At 38.6% G+C, this 21244-nt stretch overlaps 1 protein-coding gene across 1 annotated transcript; it reads left to right on the top strand.

Annotated features, from left to right (window-relative positions):
• The first annotated feature begins 887 nt into the window (after window positions 1-887).
• LOC116207314 (protein ILITYHIA) lies at window positions 888-20332 on the top strand. Its single transcript, XM_031540220.1, has 60 exons — window positions 888-1196; window positions 1712-2088; window positions 2206-2337; window positions 2432-2813; window positions 2976-3122; window positions 3301-3485; window positions 3577-3703; window positions 3820-3893; window positions 3979-4055; window positions 4133-4169; window positions 4252-4418; window positions 4519-4702; window positions 4960-5037; window positions 5347-5466; window positions 5585-5644; window positions 6116-6241; window positions 6337-6436; window positions 6532-6713; window positions 7692-7991; window positions 8078-8194; window positions 8313-8414; window positions 8498-8647; window positions 9205-9369; window positions 9473-9649; window positions 9975-10097; window positions 10314-10394; window positions 10475-10591; window positions 10761-10933; window positions 11228-11305; window positions 11399-11546; window positions 11855-11977; window positions 12103-12159; window positions 12238-12348; window positions 12440-12631; window positions 12714-12887; window positions 13024-13134; window positions 13616-13685; window positions 13807-13885; window positions 14379-14481; window positions 14563-14733; window positions 15248-15370; window positions 15451-15564; window positions 15917-16023; window positions 16122-16173; window positions 16279-16385; window positions 16476-16535; window positions 16623-16737; window positions 16829-16939; window positions 17039-17176; window positions 17258-17380; window positions 17480-17551; window positions 17774-17886; window positions 18138-18296; window positions 18409-18505; window positions 18596-18778; window positions 18912-19106; window positions 19217-19396; window positions 19487-19619; window positions 19710-19788; window positions 19907-20332. Exons 1-60 carry the CDS (start codon window positions 1082-1084, stop codon window positions 19947-19949), a joined length of 7896 nt encoding a protein of 2631 aa, XP_031396080.1. The 5' UTR covers window positions 888-1081; the 3' UTR covers window positions 19950-20332.
• The last annotated feature ends 912 nt before the right edge of the window (window positions 20333-21244 follow it).

Below are 21244 nucleotides of genomic sequence, written 5' to 3'. Positions count from 1 at the left end.
TACTATTTTTGGCATATATAAAATAAAAATCTCAAGCCATCCTAGTTAAGAGTTCGTTTGGAAGTGTGGTGGGAGGTTTCATAATCAATTTTTTTAGAGAATTTTAAGCAAATTTGATATTTGGTGAGAGTTTTTTAAACCATGATTTCAGTTGAAATTGCAGTTGCAAACATGATTTTTTCGAGCAGGTTAATAACTGCTTATTAAATTTGCTTATGCTTATTCTGTTTCAAATATTAATATTTTTTTAATTTTACTTTTAACAATTTTAAATTAGTTTCCTCCATACACTTTAATTTATTATGAAATCAACACTTATTTTTCAGTAATTTTATTTCAGCACTTCTCCATCAGGTACAACACTCCTAAACCAAGCCTAAGGCTAAATTTTAAATCTAGTACCTTCCCATCTTTTGAAGTGTGGGGCTTCTAATCGAGTTTCTTTGCCTGCCCATGAATGCTGCACAAATCCATGCACGTTTGAAAACGTATGAACCTTATTCAGAAACCCACATGAATTATTTTCAATATTGAACCTCGGGTTGTATATATCATCATCCATCCCTCATTATGGATCCATATGGTTTCCCTGCAGTCGAATGTCCGAATTGACCGATCTAAACAAGCCGTGTCGAGTCGAGTCTAGTCGAGTCGAATCTAGATTTTCCAATGTCTATGCAGGCCTGCATGGAACTTCAATGGGCTCTTCACGGGCCTAACCCATCAATGACAGACTTCGAGTTAAAGCGCATGGGCTTCTAAAATTCATCACTAGCCCAGGAAAATGAAATATTACACATGTTATTAATTAATTCTGAATTATTAATTAAATAAAAAAACCCAAAAAAAAAAGAAAAGAAAAAAAAGAAGCAGCCTTCACAGGACCTTTCACAGTGTCATTGCACAGCAGAGGACAGCATCATCATCATCAGCTATCTAAAACCCTAAAAACGCACTCTCCGTCTGACGTTGTTAGCTCATACAGGGAGCAGCAGTGGCGTGCTCTCTGCTCATACCTCGTACACCTCGGAGCTGAACAGTTGATAGGGATCCTCATTTTGGATCCACCCCACCACAGAAAATGGCGGATTCAATCGAATCTGTTGCTTCCATTGCTGGGTCCGTCTCCACTTCGTCCACCAAGCAACGGATTCAGATTTTTAGGAATCAAATCCCCTTCGTTATTAGTAATTCAGGTAAAGCAGAGGCTGCTGCCCCTTGATTCTACGACGACAGCCGGCTCCTGGGGTCTGTTGTGCATTGCAATTTCTTGGACTGTACATAAGAAGAACATGATAAGAATGGTGGACTAGAGGCAGACGTTTTTGCTAAAAATATGATTTAAAGAACTTTCTTCAGCTGATCCTGATGGTTATTTTAGCGTCCATGCGACGTTCATATGAAATGAACTGGCTTTCCGGAAGCTGTATGATCCTCTGCCTATGTTTGGTTAAACTCTGTGCTATTAAAGTTCTTACTTTTGCATGGTTAACGGCCAAGTTAGCTTTGTCATGTGTTAGAATGTGTTCTGGTTATCAAATGGGATTTTGGTCGATGTTCATGGGATGATGATCTTACTTGAAGGATTTTGTAAATCCTAAGAATCAGCAAAATCTGTGTATTGATGTTCTGGGATGTTGATTAATGAAGAATATGTTGTTGTATGATATAATAGCGTAGCAGCTCATGTGTTCTCCTTTTCATTATGCAGAGATGTCTCCTGAGTTGGCATCAATTTTGGTGGAAATTATATTTAAAACGTTATTTTTATACGACGATCTGCATTCAACAAAAGCTGTAGAAGCCATTATTGTAAAAGGATTAGGGGAGACGGCGTTCAAGAAGAGTTTCGCTGCTGCCCTCGTGCAAACTATGGAAAAGCAGGCAAAGGCTCATTCACATGCGAGCTGTTACAGACTTCTCAAGTGGTCGTGTATCCTCTTGGGCCAGAGTCAGTTTGCTGCAGTTTCCAAGAATGCTGTCTGTAGGGTTGCGGCGGCACAAGCATCTTTACTGACAGCTGTCATGAAACGGTCTTTCCGGGAGAGACGAGCCTGCAAGCAATTATTTTTTCATTTATTCTCTAAGGTTTTAGCTCGATCATATATCTCTTGTTTATGTTGAGCTACTTTGTAATTTAATGATCAAGATATTCTGCAATTTTAAGAAAAGATGTAGTGATTTCCATTTTTTCTTACCATTCAGTCTCCCAGCATCTACAAAATCTTTATAGAGGAACTAAAGAATGCTCGAATATCACATAAAGACAGTGCAGACTTCATATTTATGTTGCTGGAGTACTCAAGCGAAAATCCTTCTTTATTTGAAGAGTACAAGGTCAGGATGTTGAGAGTTTCTTGTGTCTCAGCTGGTTCTTTTGAAATGGAAATCTCTGCTACTTTGATTTGACACGATGCTTTGTTTTGAACAGCCAGTCTTTCTTGATGTATATGCGAAAGCAGTTCTGAATGCAAGGGAAAAACCAGCAAAGAGTCTCAGTGAAGCTTTTCATCCACTTTTTAGGTACATGTCGCATGAGGAATTTCAAAATACCGTGGTGCCGTCATCTGTTAAAATGCTAAAGCGTAATCCTGAGATTGTGCTAGAATCAGTTGGGGTTCTTTTAAAGTTGGTCAATCTAGACTTGAGTAAGTATGCTGTGGAAATTCTCTCTGTGGTGCTTCCACAAGCACGCCATGCAGATGAGGGAAGAAGAGTTGAAGCCTTGGCTATAATCAGAAGCTTAAGCCAAAAGTCTAGTAACCCAGATGCTGTGGAGGCTATGTTTAATGCCATCAAAGCTGTCATTGGAGGTTTGTTTTTACCCCTCTTTTACTAACTTGAAACTTTGTTCAATATTCTCTCGTGCTGACAGACACAAATAATGAGGTGGATTCCTTATAGTAGAGATATAGAATGAAATGTTTGGACAACCCAAGCACGTCAATATTTATTCCAGAATGCAATATGAACAGGGTCAGAGGGAAGGCTTGCATTTCCTTATCAGAGGACTGGAATGATCAATGCGCTGCAAGAGTTATCTCTTGCTCCTGAAGGGAAATACATCCACAGCTTATCACGGACCATATGTAGCTTTCTTTTGTCTAGCTACAAGAGTGAGGGTATGCTTTCTCATAATTTCATTCTTTTCATAATTTTGTATTCTATTAATAATAAGGGAGTGTCAGTCTCTTTTTCATACCAAAACTTTAAAAAGAAGAAATGTCTGTTGGTGTGTTATGCTTTTATGTGGGATTACATTTACATTGATAATACTTTGATGATCTCTTCATTACAAAGGAAACGAAGAGGTCAAATTGGCGATTCTGTTTGCTATAGCGTCCTGGGCTGCTCGTTCAGCTGATGCTGTTGACTCGGGATTGGTCTCTTTCTTTTCTGCTGGCCTCAAGGAGAAGGAAGTCTTGAGGAGGGGGCATCTTCGTTGTCTTAGAATTATTAGTGGAAATAGTGATGCAATAATGCAGGTAAACTGGCAAATATTGTAATTCTTGTGTTCTTTCTTCATTATCTTTCCTGATCATCACTCAAGGGAAAGCATACGACAATGAAATTCAGATATCTTCCTTGTTGGGGCCTCTTGTCCAACTGGTCAAAACTGGTTTTACGAAAGCTGCGCAACGGCTGGATGGTCTCTATGCGCTTCTTTTAGTTGGGAAGATAGCAGCTGCTGATATTAAAGCCGGTAATTTATATAGATGCCTTTTTGGAAGTTATCCAATATCTTCTAACCCTGCTTTGCCCTGAATTTTCTAACCGGTTCTGCTTAAACTTAATATTATGCCCTTTTCTCTTTTTCAGAAGAGACAGTGACAAAGGAGAAGATCTGGTCTCTGATATCTCAAAATGAACCTTCTCTTGTACCCTTATCAATGGTAAACGTATCTTGACCCTATCTTTTTGCGGGAGGTTTACTTCTGAATCCTTTTTTTTTTCTTGACCTTGTATCTACTTTTACAGGCATCCAAGTTGTCAGTCGAGGATTGCATGTTATGTGTTGATCTTCTGGAGGTTTTGCTCGTGGAACATCAACACAGGTGAGATTGTCTACCACAATGATCATCCTTCTGCTATTGATTGGTGAGAAGCTGATAGTTTGGCCAATTTCATGCAGGATGTTGGAAGCTTTCTCGAGTAAACCACTGTTGCAGGTAATTACTAGTTAGTTTCTCAAGTATTAATATATCTCTGTGCTCATGTGATACTTTTTCACACCATTGTAATTTGTTACAGTCGGTACTCTTTCTCATTTGTCATCCAAATTGGGACATCCGGAAAATGGCTTCTGATGCTACTCGAAAGATAATTGCTGCTTCCCCACAGTTGTCAGAACCTCTTTTGCTAGAGTTTACGCAGTTCCTCTCTGTTGTTAGTGAAAAAGTCTCTCTTCTGAAGACAAGGTACTACTTTATGCAAAAGATATACATTTTTTGTATAAAAATTTCTCTCTCTCTCTCCTCCCTATCATGATGTTGGAGATCTAAGTTTGTATTCCTTCAGTGACACAGAGAATCAATTGGATGCTCAAGTTCCCAATCTAGCATCCACAGAGGTTCTGGTGAAGGCTCTACTTGTCACATCATCTTCAGCTCTAGCTGCTTCATCTAGCGTTTGCATGCAAGTCATACTTTGCTCGCATCATCCATGCATCACTGGTTCCACTAAGACTGACTCTGTTTGGAAGGCAAGTGCTTCCGATGTGATATCTGACAATCATTTTTTGGCATGGTTTCATGTTTTCGTATTATGCATTCGGTTGTCACCCTCTTGGTGCTCAGCAACATTAAATTTGTCGAAAATGTTGAGTTGTAAGTTTGCAGCTTTAATTACATGTTTCCTTCTGAGTGCATGTTGTGAGCATTCAGAAACTGAAAATGTTTATACTGTTCAGGCAAGGATTAATTGGGTATAGAATGTGATCTTGTTTATTTTCCCTTTCAGAGGCTTCAAAAGTGTCTCCAGAAGCATGCTCTTGATATTACCAGAATTATCTCTACTGATGTATCACATCTCTGCAAGGTGGGTTCTCCCAATATTTCTGTAAAATAATCTGATCATGAAAATTATGCATTGGTTCTTTTATTTACCGTCTGGTACTTGTTATTATTAAATTTGAAAGGTTTTTTTCTTCCTAGTGGTAGTACCTAGTGACTCATAATTTGTTTCTTTCCTCCTCTGACTAGGTGTTTTGCTGGTCAATAGTTTTAGCTTGGTTGGACTTTTTATTGCCAGAGCCTTTATATTATTACTTTTCTGTTCGAGTACTGTAAGAATTTCATGTTAGTCTCCCACTAACTCTCTGATCACTTTCTTTTGTATCTACCTCAGGGTTTATTGGGACCAAAGGGCTTGATGAACCCTAACCCATTGGAACAACAAGCTGCCGTGTCTTCACTGGCTACTTTGATGTCTATTAACCCTAGAGATACCTACTTAGAGTTTGAGAAGGTTCTTCTCGTGGAATTTTTTCCTCCAAATTGAAGCTTGTAGGAACCTATTCTTTTTCCTCATATAAACAACATTTTCCTTATTGCTGACAAGAATTTCATGTTTTTTCTATCATCAGCATTTGGGTAATCTCCCTGATCGATCCTCGCATGATATGCTTTCAGAAAGTGATATACAAGTAAGTATCATTAGCCATGATCTTTAGTTGGTCTTGGCCATTAACATTCCTACAATTTCCTATCATGTTTATATGGTGTTATTGTTGTAGAAATTGAACTGAGGTGTAATGACTGAGGATCTATAGATGCTGATTCATGTGTTGGGTTTTGCCTGCTGATTTAAGCATTTAGTCTAGGAAGCTTTTACTCAGTTGTCCTCGTTCAATTTGATCAAGATTTTTTTTTTTTGGTGACTCAGGAATGGCCTATTCATAATGACTAGTTCTCAAGTATAATTTTTTTTTTCCTCTCTCATGTATGTATTGCAATTTACTTATGCAATTAATGAGTCAGCAGTATTGTAAAGCTTCTAAATGATAAGTTTCTGGAATGATTTACTGTGCTGTTATAATTGCTACATGCATAATCGGTGTTTCAATCTGTTTCCCTAAGGGTTTAGTCACACAGGCTTCTCTATCATGTTGCTTCAGATTTTCCGAACTCCTGAAGGAATGCTTTCTAATGAGCAAGGTGTGTATGTTGCTGAATCTGTTGCCTCAAAGAACACAAAACTGGCAAAAGGTCGCTTCCGACTGTACGATGACCAAGATGACACGGTGAATTTGATGCTTCCCTTTCATTTGGTTACGAATTCTGTAAGCAGTTAGAAGTTCATATCATAGTAATATTCTGATGAAATATTTTCGTGCAGCATCATGACAGTAATAGTCATGTTGTGAAGAGAGAGCCAGCTAATAGGGAGGCCTCAAATATTGGAAGGAAAGATTCTGGGAAGCCAACTAAGAGAACTGGTATGTTGTCGTTGCTATTGTTATTGATAATAACTAGTTCCTGGAATTCATTTTTGCTATAATAACATGAAAATCTTCAAATTTGATGCACTCAGATAAAGGCTCAGATAAAGGAAAGACTGCAAAAGAGGAAGCACGCGAGTTGTTGCTGAAGGAAGAGGCATCTATACGAGAGAAGGTCAGGGAAATTCAAAAAAATCTCTCAGTAATGCTTAGAGCTCTTGGGGAGATTGCTATTGCTAATCCTATTTTCGCTCACAGCCAGCTGCCTTCCCTGGTACTTCCCTTTTTCTTTCTGTCTGTCGCTTTATTTAGCTACAGATGTATAAGTAGCTTATCATTCTTAAGCTTCATTTCTTGAACTTGTTTGTTAGGATCCCCAGATTCAGTATGCTCTGACTTGTACTCTGGGAGACCCTCACCATTGGCGGGGGACTCGGTCACTGTTTGTGTCTTAAAGACTTAATTGCTCTGTCAACAACTCACTCGTGATAGCTTTAGAGGGACACAGATATATTCTATTGAGCCTCCACCTCTAAAGGACGGAGGGAGATGCATCAGACCTTGGAACATGCTAAACCAAAGATTTATAACTGTGGGAAAAAAATAGGCAAGAGAGAGAACGTTACCTCTTGTATGACAGAAACCATTTATGAACAATACAGATACCTTAAAAAGAGCACCTGCGGTTGCTTAAACCATTTTGCATATAGTTGCAACTCCATGTTACCATTGAGTAATTTGAGTTTTGGAGGGATGGAATACTTTTTGTAGAAAAGGGCCTTTCAAGTATCTGCCCACAGCTCTATTGTTCTTTAATAGTCGCACTGATCTAGATGTTACATGGACTCAAGAGATGGGGTGAAGTTGTCACTTTGTGAGGGCAACTTGTGATTGGTTTTCTTTATAAATATATAATTTATAATCTGATTAGGACATGTCTTCTTCTGTGGATTATGAAACACGAAACCTTTGCCTTTCTTTACTGCACAGGGTTTCCTCTGCTAGTCACGTGTCCCATAATGTCAGCTTTGGTATGGAGAGTTGGAATTTCATGGCCATGAAACTGGTTATGTTTTATTGGGTTTTCCTTTAAATGGAATTTGAGTTTTTCTTGCAAACATGACACTGTCTCATGTCGGAACAATTCAGGGTGCTCATGTACAATGAAGGAATGCAATTGAATCAATATGCTAGTGTTATATTTATTCTTTTCTTGTGCCTCTAAAGTCGCCTCTCATTTATTTTGGTTTAGGTGAAATTTGTGAATCCTTTGTTACGTTCACCCATAGTTGGTGATGTGGCATACGAAACCCTTGTGAAACTTGCCAGATGTACTGCCTCACCTCTCTGTAATTGGGCTCTCGAAATTGCAACTGCATTACGGTTGATCGTGACAGAAGAGAATGGCACGCTTTTTGATGAGTTAACTCCTATCAGGGGAGAGGGCAATGAGAAGCATCAGTTGTCTCTTTTTGAACGTGTAATAAATGCCCTGTCTCTGTCATGCAAATCAGGGGGTCTTCCTGTAGATTCCTTTACTTTTGTTTTCCCGGTAGGTTTTTCCTTTTGCCTTTTTCGATAATTTATGCGATTGGTTTTTGTTTTTTTTTACTAACTTCTGGAGTAATTTAACACTAGATAATGGAGAGGATCTTAGTATCATCCAAGAAGACAGGTCTTCATGATGATGTACTTCGAATTATCAGTTTACATTTGGACCCTCTGCTGCCGCTTCCTCGTCTTCGAATGATATCAGTTAAGTCATGTAAACCCTTATTTTTTTGTCATGGATGGCAAAATTGTAATTCATATCTGTTTTATTTAACTGTTTTAAGAGATGACGAGCTTACTAATATTTATTTCCTGCTTTTAGGCTCTTTATAATGTGCTAGGTGTTGTTCCAGCTTATCAAGCTTCAGCAGGATCTGCATTAAATGAGCTGTGTCTGGGTTTGCAGCCAGACGAAGTTGCACCTGTACGGTCCATCTTCTGAAAATCTTGTTTGATGACTATATTATGCAGTTTTGTATTTTTTGATATTTCTATATGTATTGGCAGGCATTATATGGAGTTTATGCTAAAGATGTGCATGTGAGAATGGCCTGCTTGAATGCAGTAAAATGTGTTCCTTCTGTAGCCAATTGTACACTTCCCGAGAATGTTGAGGTTGCAACCGGTATCTGGATTGCGCTACATGATCCTGAAAAAGTATAGCTTGCTCAACCTTTCCTCTTTATTAGTGCTTCCTGCCTGTATAGTTCCAATCAAATTTCTTTTCCATTGAAAGACTGATATCTTGTACTTCTTCATGCAATCATATATTATATTATCCTTATTATTTCCTGCTGTTTAATCTCACTTAGCTTCCTAATTCCTGCTGTTGAGGTAATTTACATGTAATATGCTCAGACACAAAAATCCCTTGGTCGATTTCTTTACTTTTCATATTTTATTCGCCTACTTACGGTAGAGAATGCTGCCTATTTCCATCTTCAGTGTGGTTATGCCTTCCGCTTTCTATATTCATCATTAGCATTTCTTCATAATAGCACTTTCCTACCTTACAGCCTTATGAAACGTGAACATATTCAATATTGTTCTTCTTGATTCATGTTTAGCAACTCTTTCCCTAATAGTAAAATGATTTCTTATGTCGTCTTGGAAATTTCTCTCTAGATAAAATTAATGACTCAGTGCGTTTGTTCTTTTCTTTTTATGTAAAGGACTTTTTAATATACTAATAATAATTGTCCTATTCCTTTCAGTCAGTTGCAGAAGTGGCTGAAGATATATGGGATCGATATGGCTATAACTTTGGGACAGACTATTCAGGAATTTATAGAGCACTTTCCAATTATAACTATAATGTGAGATTAGCTGCTGCGGAGGCATTAGCTGCTGCTTTGGATGAAAATCCAGATACGATACAGGTAAGTTTGATTTATTTGCCGTAAATCTATCTGTCATCACATATTTCCTTGCAGAAGTAATGCTGTTTCAGCTCTCTTAAATATATCCATGATAAATTTTCAGGAAGCACTTTCAACTTTATTTTCTTTATATATTCGCGATGCCAATTTCAAAGATGACATTGTCGATGCTGGTTGGCTTGGGCGACAAGGAATTGCTCTGGCACTATATTCTGCTGCTGATGTGATAAGGACAAAAGATCTTCCTGTTGTCATGACTTTCCTGATATCCCGAGCCCTGGTAACCTTATTTTTAAGTTGGACCTTGAGGGCTATTCATAGAAATAGTGCATCTGCTCGCATTATCTTTGGGCCTTTTAGATTTATTGCTCCTCTTAAGTTGGTACTACAGGAGCATTGACTACAATAATAACAACATTTAAAAGAAGTGGAAAAGGGGGAAACATATTTTGGGTACTATGTTTAAATTACTTTATAGGGGGAACATATTTTGGGTCTTGTGTTCAAACCACTTTATAAACTTAAAATGCAATTTTAACATGGTATAGAAAAGAAAGAGATGAAGATCACCTTTTTCTGTTACATGATGCCTCTGGATATTGCAGGCTGATCCAAATGCTGATGTTCGTGGAAGGATGATTAATGCTGGTATAATGGTCATTGATAAGCATGGGAAGGAGAATGTTTCCCTGCTGTTCCCAATCTTCGAGAACTACTTAAATAAGGAGGTCTGTTCTCGGTATACTAAAAATAATTTTACTCTGTCCAAAGCCATGTTGAATGGATTTTTCTGCTTTGCACAGTTTCTTTTATAGCAGTATTTCATTAATTAAATATCCTTGTTTGAGAATAGCCATCTCTAAGTAGATTATACTTTAGTTGACTGTCGAAGTCCGTTCGTAATATTGTTTCTCTTGATTATTTTGTTTTTGCTTTTGGATTAGGCATCTGATGAGGAAACATATGATCTTGTTCGAGAAGGTGTTGTCATCTTTACAGGAGCATTAGCTAAGCACCTGGCAAAGGTTCGAGTATTGTTCTTAGCATTTTTTGATTTTGTTAATGAAAATTTCACTAAGGTTGATATGCACACTTCATTGAACAGGATGATCCCAAAGTTCATACAGTTGTTGAGAAGTTATTGGACGTTCTAAATACGCCGTCTGAAGCAGTGCAGCGTGCTGTGTCAGTTTGTCTGTCTCCGTTGATGCAATCAAAACGAGTATGCGAGGATGCTGATCAAATCATAAATTTACGACGCTTTTTTACTTTTTTAAACTAGTCCGTGGACTTGAATTTATAAAATTCAGCATATGTTCAAGATGATCACATGATCAGTTTGAATTTCTAATTCCTTTTATAATGGGCTTGCTGGCCCTTTAATCTAACAGGAAGAAGGCCAAGCTCTGGTTTCTAGGCTGTTGGACCAGCTTATGAAGAGTGATAAGTATGGTGAACGGCGTGGAGCAGCTTTTGGACTTGCTGGTGTGGTCAAGGGTTTTGGGATATCATGCTTGAAGAAATATGGGATTGTTGATGCATTGCGAGAAGGTTTAGTTGACAGGTTTGTCTCTTCCCATTTTTCAAATAGTTTTGACGTATTTGTTCAATTTTTCGTGAATAAAAAAAGTATAATTCCAATGCATCATAATATTTGGCAGCCACTTGGCTTTTTCTGTATAACAAATCTTAGTACCAGCATGTATCATAACGGTTTCTAAGTGACTTGGACTTTAGTTTTCGAAGTACTGGTTCTGTTTCATTTTTCTTTCAAATTTCTGCTGCAATATATCTCTAATCGTCTATAACATGAACTACCCCTTCCTCTTCCCCGAACTTTTCCCCTCTCAAATCACAGGAACTCTGCAAAACGTCGCGAGGGAGCTCTGATGGCATTTGAATGCCTCTGTGAGAAGCTGGGGAAGTTATTTGAGCCGTATGTACAGAATCTGCTAGTTATATAAATTAATGTGATTATGGAGTCATATATAAGTTCTAAGAGAAAGAAGTTGCTCCTCTCTTGGTGTAGGTATGTAATCCAAATGCTACCGTTACTTTTGGTTTCTTTCTCCGATCAAGTGGTTGCAGTTCGTGAAGGTGCTGAATGTGCTGCTCGGGCCATGATGTCTCAGATGAGTGCTCAGGGGGTCAAACTTGTGCTTCCGTCTCTTCTCAAGGTATTTGACCTGGCTTCATTTAGCTTATATAATATGACGCTTTGGCTTTATGCAGTATTTTCACATACTCGGAATGGAAGATATGCATGCTGGTTTGGTTGATTATGTATCCAACTATTGGTTCTGAAGAAACTGTGCTGTCTTCTCTTGCAGTAAAAAAAAAAAGAAAAATTATTATTGCTAGGCAGGTGTTCTACTGGCAAGAATTACTGGCCACTTAGTATTAGCAAATTTTTTCTTTTGAGAGCATTTCTGATGCAAGGATGAATGATGCAGTAGTCCTGACATGGCATACCCTATTTCTGCAGGGCCTTGAAGACAAAGCTTGGAGAACCAAGCAAAGTAGTGTACAGTTGCTTGGTGCCATGGCTTATTGTGCCCCTCAACAACTCTCTCAGTGCCTTCCCAAGATCGTACCTAAACTAACCGAGGTAAAATGTCTGTATAACATGGTTTTGCTACGATTTTAGTTGCAGTAACCGAGAGTTTTTGAAGTTCCATTAGTTAATTTGTTCCCAAAGTTCAGTACTTGGTTTGTTTATTTTTCCAATTGTAGGTGTTGACAGATACCCACCCCAAGGTTCAGTCGGCAGGTCAGACGGCCCTTCAGCAGGTTAGTATTAGTGCTTGGTTTTGTCGTTTCTAACATATTTTCTGCCTGTTTATTTAGTAATATTTTTTCTTCTTTTAGGTTGGGAGTGTGATAAAGAATCCCGAGATATCTTCTCTTGTGCCCACCCTTCTGATGGGTCTTACAGATCCCAATGACCACACGAAGTACTCGCTTGATATTCTTCTTCAGGTAAGGCCTGTTTATTTTGGTCTCATGAATTGACATGATTTACTGTTGCCTCATCCTAATATACATAATTGTCACTACCAAATTGCTGCAGACCACTTTTGTGAATTCAATTGACGCCCCTTCACTTGCCCTATTGGTGCCAATTGTGCATAGAGGGTTGAGAGAAAGGAGTGCTGATACGAAGAAGAAAGCTGCACAAATAGTTGGGAATATGTGTTCGTTGGTTACTGAACCGAAGGATATGATTCCCTACATTGGATTACTCCTTCCCGAAGTCAAGAAGGTACTTTCATATTTGGTGGAGAAAATTACTGGCAAACAAGTGTCCATGCCTTTTGATCAATGGAGTGATAAAATATATGCAGGTTCTTGTAGATCCAATTCCCGAGGTTCGGTCTGTTGCAGCAAGGGCCCTCGGGTCTCTTATTAGAGGAATGGGGGAAGAAAATTTCCCTGATCTTGTTCCATGGCTCTTGGATACTCTTAAATCTGATGGAAGCAATGTTGAGCGCTCTGGAGCTGCGCAAGGGCTGACAGAGGTGATTGCAACGAAATTTGATATTTTAATTGCCATTTTTCTTACTTTGTTGTTTTTAATTGGATTGCAGATGCTAATTTTTCGATAGCTTGAGTATTTTGCATTGAAGCTGATCTAGGTTTTTGTCATATCATCAGGTTTTAGCCGCACTTGGCGTGGAATACTTTGAGAACTTGCTTCCCGACGTTATTCGGAACTGTTCTCACCAGAAAGCATCTGTTCGTGATGGATATTTGACATTGTTCAAGGTGTGTACTCTTATGCTATGTTTAGTAACAAAGTTTGATTTTACTTAAGATAACTTTACTCTACTTTTCCTTTAATTCAACAACACAATAATTACTTTTTTTTATCTTTTTCTTTGAATTCTCTCTCATACTTTTTCTTATCTGTTGTTTAAATTAATTTTTTAATACCAAATTCTCTCAACTATTCAACACTTTTTCCTCAATTCAACAACATCACTTTTTTATCTTCAAATTCTCTCACATACTATTCCTAACTACTTGTCTTCATCTCCTCAAATCAAACTAAATTAAATTTAATCAAACTTAACTTCGTTACCAAACGCTATGTTATTATCTCACTGCATAAATGATAGGATGCTGAATTAGATGCTATTTTGTTATGCTATGCAGTTATCATGCAAGTAGAAACCTTCTCTATATAGTAGGGTTTGGATTTCTGAAGAAATCTAATTCTTTCCCTTTTGATGGAAATTATTTGCAGTACTTCCCGAGATCGTTGGGTGTACAATTCCAGAACTATCTGCCGCAGGTGCTGCCTGCTATTTTGGATGGTATGGTCCTTTCAATTAGTGGAGAAATGGCTTTCACATTTCTGTTTGATGGTTGAAGAAGGAAAGGTGGGGAAGGAAAGAAAATAATTCTTTTAAAAACTATGCTTGTGCTGTTTTACAGGTCTTGCAGATGAGAATGAATCTGTTCGTGAAGCAGCACTGGGTGCAGGACATGTCCTTGTAGAGCACTACGCAACAACGTAAGCAATTTTGTGCCCTCGATGCATCTTAAAATAGCTATAATCACATATAGGCATGGAAAAACGTGTGTTCACTCATTTACTTTATTAACTATTCATTAGCTTGAGTTCTACGAAGTCCATTTTAGGAGCAAGTGTGTTGCTGTATACAATCAGAACTATTGTACGGTCGGTTTTATGATCTCTTTGTTGCTAGGAAAAAATATACGGGAGAGTTGAGGCTGGTAGCATAGTCTCATCTACTGTTTACATGTTATTTATGTGGCTCTTCTTTTTTTTTTTTCTTTTTTTGTTCCCTTATGAAAAATATTGCAATCTTTTATCTGATTGCAAACGACAGAGGAATTAAATATGTAGTCCTATTGTAATAGTTTGTTTGTGGGAATTCTGCAATTGTCCATAGCAGGAGGAAGTTGAAACATTCTCAGAGACATTATCCTGCAATCCTCGGATGCATTTGACTCATGCTGGGCTATATAATGTTTCCTATCAGGTCATTACCTCTTCTCCTTCCTGCTGTGGAGGATGGAATCTTCAATGACAGCTGGCGTATCAGACAAAGTTCAGTTGAATTATTGGGTGACCTGTTGTTCAAGGTATATACCTCAAGACTTAAATACATACCATGAACTGGAAGCTCATTCTACAGCTACTTGAGTGATCTTCCCTTCCTTTAGGTTGCTGGAACTTCAGGGAAGGCCTTGCTTGAGGGTGGGAGTGATGATGAAGGTGCTAGTACTGAAGCACATGGGCGTGCAATTATTGAGGTTCTTGGAAAGGACAAGCGTAATGAAGTTCTTGCAGCCCTTTATATGGTCCGAACTGATGTTAGTTTATCAGTTCGCCAGGTAATGGCTCCGTAAGACATGACAGTACAATGTAGATGTTGTAACTTTGTTTGCCTTTCATACAATTGGAACATTTTGGATAGTAAATAAAAAAAAAATCATTAGAAGGGCTCAACTGAGCATATATACAAAAGAGTTCCAAGAGCATGACGAAGAATCGATCATGTCTAGAAACATGAAGAGGCCCCAAGTGTAATTCCATACCATGTAACTTGTCAAACCATGCTTTAGGTATATTCATTAGGCCATTTCCTGTGATATTGAGCTTTTAGAAGAATCGGTCACTTAGCATAGCATTAGAGCAGAATATTTTGTTTCTGACCCTAAAGACCCCCCCTGGTTCCTTTCTTTAATAAATTTGTGTGGTTTTATATATACTGTTCATTCTCAGTTTGCAAGTGATATGAGTATTAGAATACGCTTGATGCACATTGTTAATTTGCTTTCCTGGTTGATGCAAGTTTAAATATTAAAGGAAATTGGTCAGTTAACTTATGTTTGACCTCTTCGTTAGGCCGCTTTACACGTTTGGAAGACCATAGTTGCAAATACTCCAAAGACTCTGAAGGAAATAATGCCAGTTCTGATGAACACCTTGATCACTTCCCTTGCTTCATCATCATCTGAGAGGAGACAGGTTTTAAGTCGATTCGTAGGCTGGAATTTTTTTTGAGTCACTAGATTCATCAAGGTCTTAAGTACTTCTTTGGTCTGCAGGTTGCTGGGAGATCACTGGGTGAACTTGTCAGAAAACTTGGAGAAAGAGTGCTTCCTCTTATTATACCAATATTAGCGAAAGGGTTGGAGGATCCTACTAGCAGCAGAAGACAGGTTGGGACTTTGATTGCTCTCTTAAAGTTGGTTACTAATTGAGCTAGATTTTCCTTTTTCTTCTGGACGATTAAATTGTTACATTATGATTGTGATAAAATTTGGCATACTTTTGGCTTTACTTAATGGAGGTTATGCCAGGTTCCTCGCTCGCCGGGACAATATATTCTGTTGTCTATAATATTTTTTCTCCTCCTAAAACCCCCCAGGAACAAGATTTAGTAATTTAAAATGACAGTATTACTAGCATGGAATTTCAAAGTTATTAGTATTAAGGAGTTTGGAAGCCCATATTTTCTAATTATGTGCTACGCTTATATTTTGTAATTTTGTGCAAATATTTGTCTGACAGGGTGTCTGCATTGGGCTGAGTGAGGTGATGGCAAGTGCTGGTAGGAGTCAGTTATTGAGTTTCATGGATGAGCTTATTCCTACCATTCGCACAGCGCTCTGTGATAGGTTTATAATCTATAACTTTCTTTTCAGTCTTCATGGTTTGCTAAGGCTTGTATTAACATTCGTAAACTAAATCTTATAAAACTCTACTTTGTTAACAGCACACCTGAGGTTCGGGAGGCTGCAGGTCTGGCGTTTAGCACTCTCTACAAGGTGCCTTTTCTTCCCTGCTGTTAGTTAGTTCATTAAATACCTAAGGAATCTGTCCTTAAAAAAGACTGACCATCAATTTATATTGTGGAAAAAATAATGTTGCAGAGTGCTGGAATGCAAGCAATAGATGAAATTGTCCCAACACTTCTGCATGCTTTGGAGGATGATGAGACTTCGGATACTGCTCTAGATGGCCTTAAACAAATCCTTAGGTATAACCAGAGAGAAAACTGCATTCGTGACTTCATTTTGAGTTAGTTATTAAAAACAAAATATGGTGCTAATTCATGCTTTTTGGTTAGTGTAAGGACTGCTGCTGTGTTGCCTCATATATTGCCAAAGCTGGTCAATCAGCCCCTCTCGTAAGTTATTGTTTTTATATTTCTTTAAGCATCTCAAGTATACTTTGGTCGGTATTAGTGCTCACTTTTCATGTTTTGGTTGCTCAGGGCCTTCAATGCACATGCTCTAGGAGCATTAGCAGAGGTTGCTGGAGCCGGTCTAAACTTCCATCTTGGTACCGTTCTTCCTGCTTTATTGTCCACCATGGGTGGAGATGATTCGGTATGGATTCTTCAGAGTGTGCTCTCTCTTCCCCCTCCTTTGTTGGACTTTATTGTTCTATTTAAAAACTTGTTTCTTTCCCGAATTTTAGGAAGTTCAACCTTTGGCTAAGGAGGCAGCTGAAACCGTGGTCCTAGTGATCGATGAAGAAGGCATTGACACTTTGTTATCAGAACTTCTTAAAGGTGTTAGCGATAGTCAGGTAATTTGTTTCGGATTATCGATGTTCTCCTTATAATATTAATTTATATTCTTTTATGCCTTATCCCTTCTTTTTTTATTCTGATGCTCCGGTTTTCAGGCATCAATTAGGAGGAGTTCTGCTTACCTCATTGGGTACTTATTTAAGAACAGCAAGCTGTATTTGGTGGACGAAGCTCCAAACATGATATCAACGCTGATTGTTTTGCTCAGCGACTCGGACTCAGCTACTGTTTCAGTATGTCCTTTCCTATTTATAATGTGTATTCTTGTGGGCCTGTGATTCCATTGAGTAATATCAATTGTTTATTGTCGATAGGTCTCTTGGGAGGCCCTATCAAGTGTTGTCAGTTCTGTTCCTAAAGAGGTACTTCCATCATATATTAAGCTTGTGAGAGATGCTGTCTCCACAGCCAGAGATAAAGAGCGTCGGAGGAAGAAGGTGAAAGATTTTGTATTGTGTACATGCATATTCTATATATATTGTCCGTCCTCTGAATCTTCAATTGAATAGCTAGTTTGACTCTTTAATACTTTTCAGGGAGGGCCTGTTCTTGTTCCAGGATTCTGTCTTAGGAAAGCTCTTCAGCCAGTGCTTCCAATGTTTCACCAAGTAATTGTTCCCTCTTTGTTTTTTATTAGAAATTCTTGAACATTTCTGAATGGGTATTTCTGGTTACATTTAGGGATGGTAAGGAAGCATTACAGAATTTTTTATTTTTGAAATAGAATTATTATTGGGAAAATTTAGACTTGAGGCATTTCATAGCTCCTCTTATCTTCTATAAAGCGGTTTCGTCGTCAAATTTAAGCATCTTACTGTCTGCCCTTGCAGGGTCTTATAAGTGGATCTGCTGAGTTGAGAGAGCAGGCAGCACTGGGTCTTGGAGAGCTTATCGAGGTCACAAGTGAACAGGCGTTGAAGGAGTTTGTGATCCCAATAACGGGGTAAGAATTGTTCTGAGCAGCAAAATCAAGCACAATACTCAAGAAATTCTTAAGTCACAGATAATGTTTAGATGAGCTATTAGTATATGTTAAGAGTAGCTTGTATGCGGTTAAATCTTAAAGACTGAAATTATCTTTAAAGTAAAATATATCCAAAAAAAAAAAAAGACTGGAATTTTCACTGTTTTCTTGTTTCATGTGCCTGTCTAAATGCATGGACCATCTCATAATTGACTACTATCTGAATGCAGGCCACTTATTCGCATAATTGGCGACCGTTTCCCTTGGCAAGTAAAGAGTGCCATATTATCCACCTTAACCGTAATAATCCGGAAGGGAGGCATTGCCTTGAAACCTTTCCTTCCACAGCTTCAAACCACATTTGTAAAGTGTTTGCACGATAGTACAAGGTAGTTCTAAATAACCTTTCTTCCCTCCTCGTACATTTGTCAGGTTATCTCAATTTATTATTTTCCTTGTCTTTAGTGATATGCCGCTTGTGATGATCAATTTGTAATGCAGGACGGTCCGATCAAGTGCTGCCCTTGCTCTTGGGAAGCTCAGTGCACTTAGTACAAGGGTCGATCCTTTAGTCGGTGATCTGTTGACAAGTTTGCAGGTGAATTTCGCTTGCTATTTAATCCCGTGCCCTCATGTGCCTCAAAATTAATTATGTAAAAAAATACTGAAACTTTAACCTTCTGTTCAGGCTTCAGAAGGTGGGGTCCAGGAGGCCATCTTGATTGCCTTAAGGGGTGTCCTGAAGCATGCAGGGAAGAGTGTCAGTGCTGCCGTGAGAACACGTGTGTACAATCAACTGAGAGACTTAATCCTTCATGATGATGACCAAGTTAGAATATCTTCCGCAAAAATACTAGGCATCATATCTCAGGTTCGTAGAGAACACTTGAAAGACTTAGATTATTTTCTTACTTGATCTCATACAATTCCCAACTTTTATTTTCATCTATCTGCTCAATAGGGCTTTTTCCCTTCTTTTGCTATATTTCAATGTTTGTACACAGTACATGGAAGAGGAGCAACTGAACGATCTGTTTGAGGAACTACTGAAGTCATCTTCATCTTCTAGCTGGTCTGCAAGACACGGATCTTTACTCACCATCTTATGGATATTGATGCATAATTCTTCTGCTATAATGGGGTCACGGTCGTTCTCATCAATCGTCGACTTCTTTAAATCTGGCTTGAAAGATGAGAAGGTGGTCTTTTCTGACAACCTGAAATTATCTTTATTGGCTTCTATTTTACTTTTTTTTTTTATCGTAATTCTCTGACCAAAAAAAAAAAAAAAACCGGACTATGCTGTCAGTTTCCAATTCGAGAAACCTCAACCAAAGCTCTGGGAAGGCTCCTACTATGTGAGATTCAAACTAGTCCTGGTAACAACAGTCGGCACTCCGACCTCATTTCGTCCATCGTTTCTGCTCTGCGTGATGACTCAAGTGAAGTCCGAAGAAGAGCATTGTCTGCTATAAAGTCTCTTGCAAAAGTGCGTGAAAATGCTATGCCTCATCATATATCCATTTTCCTCTCCTTTTAGTCTTGGGAGTTTGTTGACCCTTCCATGGTTGTACAACAGGGAAATCCTTCCATTATAGTGGCCAACATATCGGTTGTGGGCCCTGCAGTGGCTGAGTGTTTGAAGGATGGGAGCATGCCAGTCAAACTTGCTGCAGAACGATGTTCGCTTCACGTCTTCCAGTTGACCAAGGGTATTTTCTTCTGCCAATTGCATTTTACATCTCTTGCACTGCATAATTTGATCATCTTTCCATCACTGAAAGCTCGTTCCTGTTATGCAGCTGCAGAAAATGTTCAAGCAGCACAGAAGTATATTACAGGATTGGATGCCAGGCGATTATCGAAGCTCCCAGAACTGAGGTACCATGCTTATCTCTTAATATCATGAAAATCTCTGGAAGAGCATACTTTCAGAATGCGGACGGCGTGTCATATCAGAAACGAAGTTAACATTACTACATGGCTATTGGTGGTGCAGTGATGAGAGTGAAGACAGCGAAAATGACTCGACAAGTGGCTAAAGAACCAATGGCGTCCATAGTTTTGTTCATGTTGATAGGCGAGGTGGCGGAGGGTCGTGTGATCAAGAATCCATTTCACTACCAAGTGTTGAGAGATGATAATTCACAAGAATACGAAGATACAGCGAGAGATATTGCCAGCCCAGCTTTTTTCCCGGGTCTGGGCTTTTATTAACCGATTATACGGTTATGCGGATACCCTACTTTTTGTATTTCTTGCTAATGTTTATAGAGAATCCGCAAAAGGTAGAGTATACAGAAACATCGGTATTGTGCTGTAACCTACATGTCATCGGATTATCGACAATGATCAATCGACACTGATCAGTTCTTGTTGACTTGCTTCTTTCCGAGAGTACCAAAGAGAATGTTTTCCTTCTCCAGATGTTTTGGCCATGAAACATTTCTAATTCAAGCCTTGGTGGGCCACTGCGGTTGGCACCTGCTGCCTTGAGAGAACATGAACAGTTTATAGCTTACCTTAGCCGCTAAATGTGGTAATGCGGGCCCCCTCCTTGCCTTGGAAGACAGCCGTAGCCGAAATTACTCGAATGCCCGTCATATTGACGAGGCCGGACCAAATGTGAAGGAATGCAAAATCGATATCAGTGCTCGAAATTTAAAATCGATATCAGTGCTCGAAATTTATGTCGATCGGGGTCCCTATTTCACACCGAATTATGCGTACTTCATTCGATTAAGAGTCGTCCTCAGAGCAAGTGGATGGATGCGTGGATGGATTGATCTTTGGATTGCTCAACACAAGGACAGAGCAGTAAATACAAACTTCAATGAGTGGGGCTCGCGGTCAACTACTGACCTGCCGGCTCCTCCTTAATTTCTGCTAATTGTAATTATTAAGACGTGAAATATTTAATCCCACGTCTCAGCAATCACAATCCAAACATTTTCTTTGTTTAATTTTTATAAAAATAATGAGATATCCTCAGTTTATGAGTTGAGGCAAGTTGTCACTCCGGCATTTGAGTTATACGCGATGCTTTGAATGAGCTTTGAATTAATGTACTTCAGGTAAAATCTACTTAACAATGGTTCCAATTGCAGCACGTGTCGTTATTAATTCGAACACTTATGATTTAATGCTTTTACTGCATAATAAATTGTAAGCTTTGGGGAAATATTCTGCATAATAAATAATTGTTAATTAATGCTTTGAGGGTAAGAGAGATATTCGAGATTCGAGAATAGAAGCTTTTATTACAAAAGTTTAATTCAATGGATGGGGTTTCATTATATTAGCAATTTTAATAACCTGTCCTCTCATTCATTATTTT

Source organism: Punica granatum, chromosome 5 (genome assembly GCF_007655135.1).
Source record: "Punica granatum isolate Tunisia-2019 chromosome 5, ASM765513v2, whole genome shotgun sequence".
NCBI lineage: Eukaryota > Viridiplantae > Streptophyta > Magnoliopsida > Myrtales > Lythraceae > Punica > Punica granatum.
The sequence above is the reverse complement of the archived record's forward strand: the minus strand, read 5'-3'. Positions and strand labels throughout refer to the sequence as shown.

Bases quoted from the DNA above. Each gene is read 5' to 3' on its own strand.
- LOC116207314 (XM_031540220.1), top strand. From the start codon at position 1,082: ATGGCGGATTCAATCGAATCTGTTGCTTCCATTGCTGGGTCCGTCTCC. The intron at 3,123-3,300 runs GTATGCTTTCTC...TTCATTACAAAG, and splicing joins GTCTAGCTACAAGAGTGAGG to GAAACGAAGAGGTCAAATTG. The intron at 3,486-3,576 runs GTAAACTGGCAA...AATGAAATTCAG, and splicing joins ATAGTGATGCAATAATGCAG to ATATCTTCCTTGTTGGGGCC.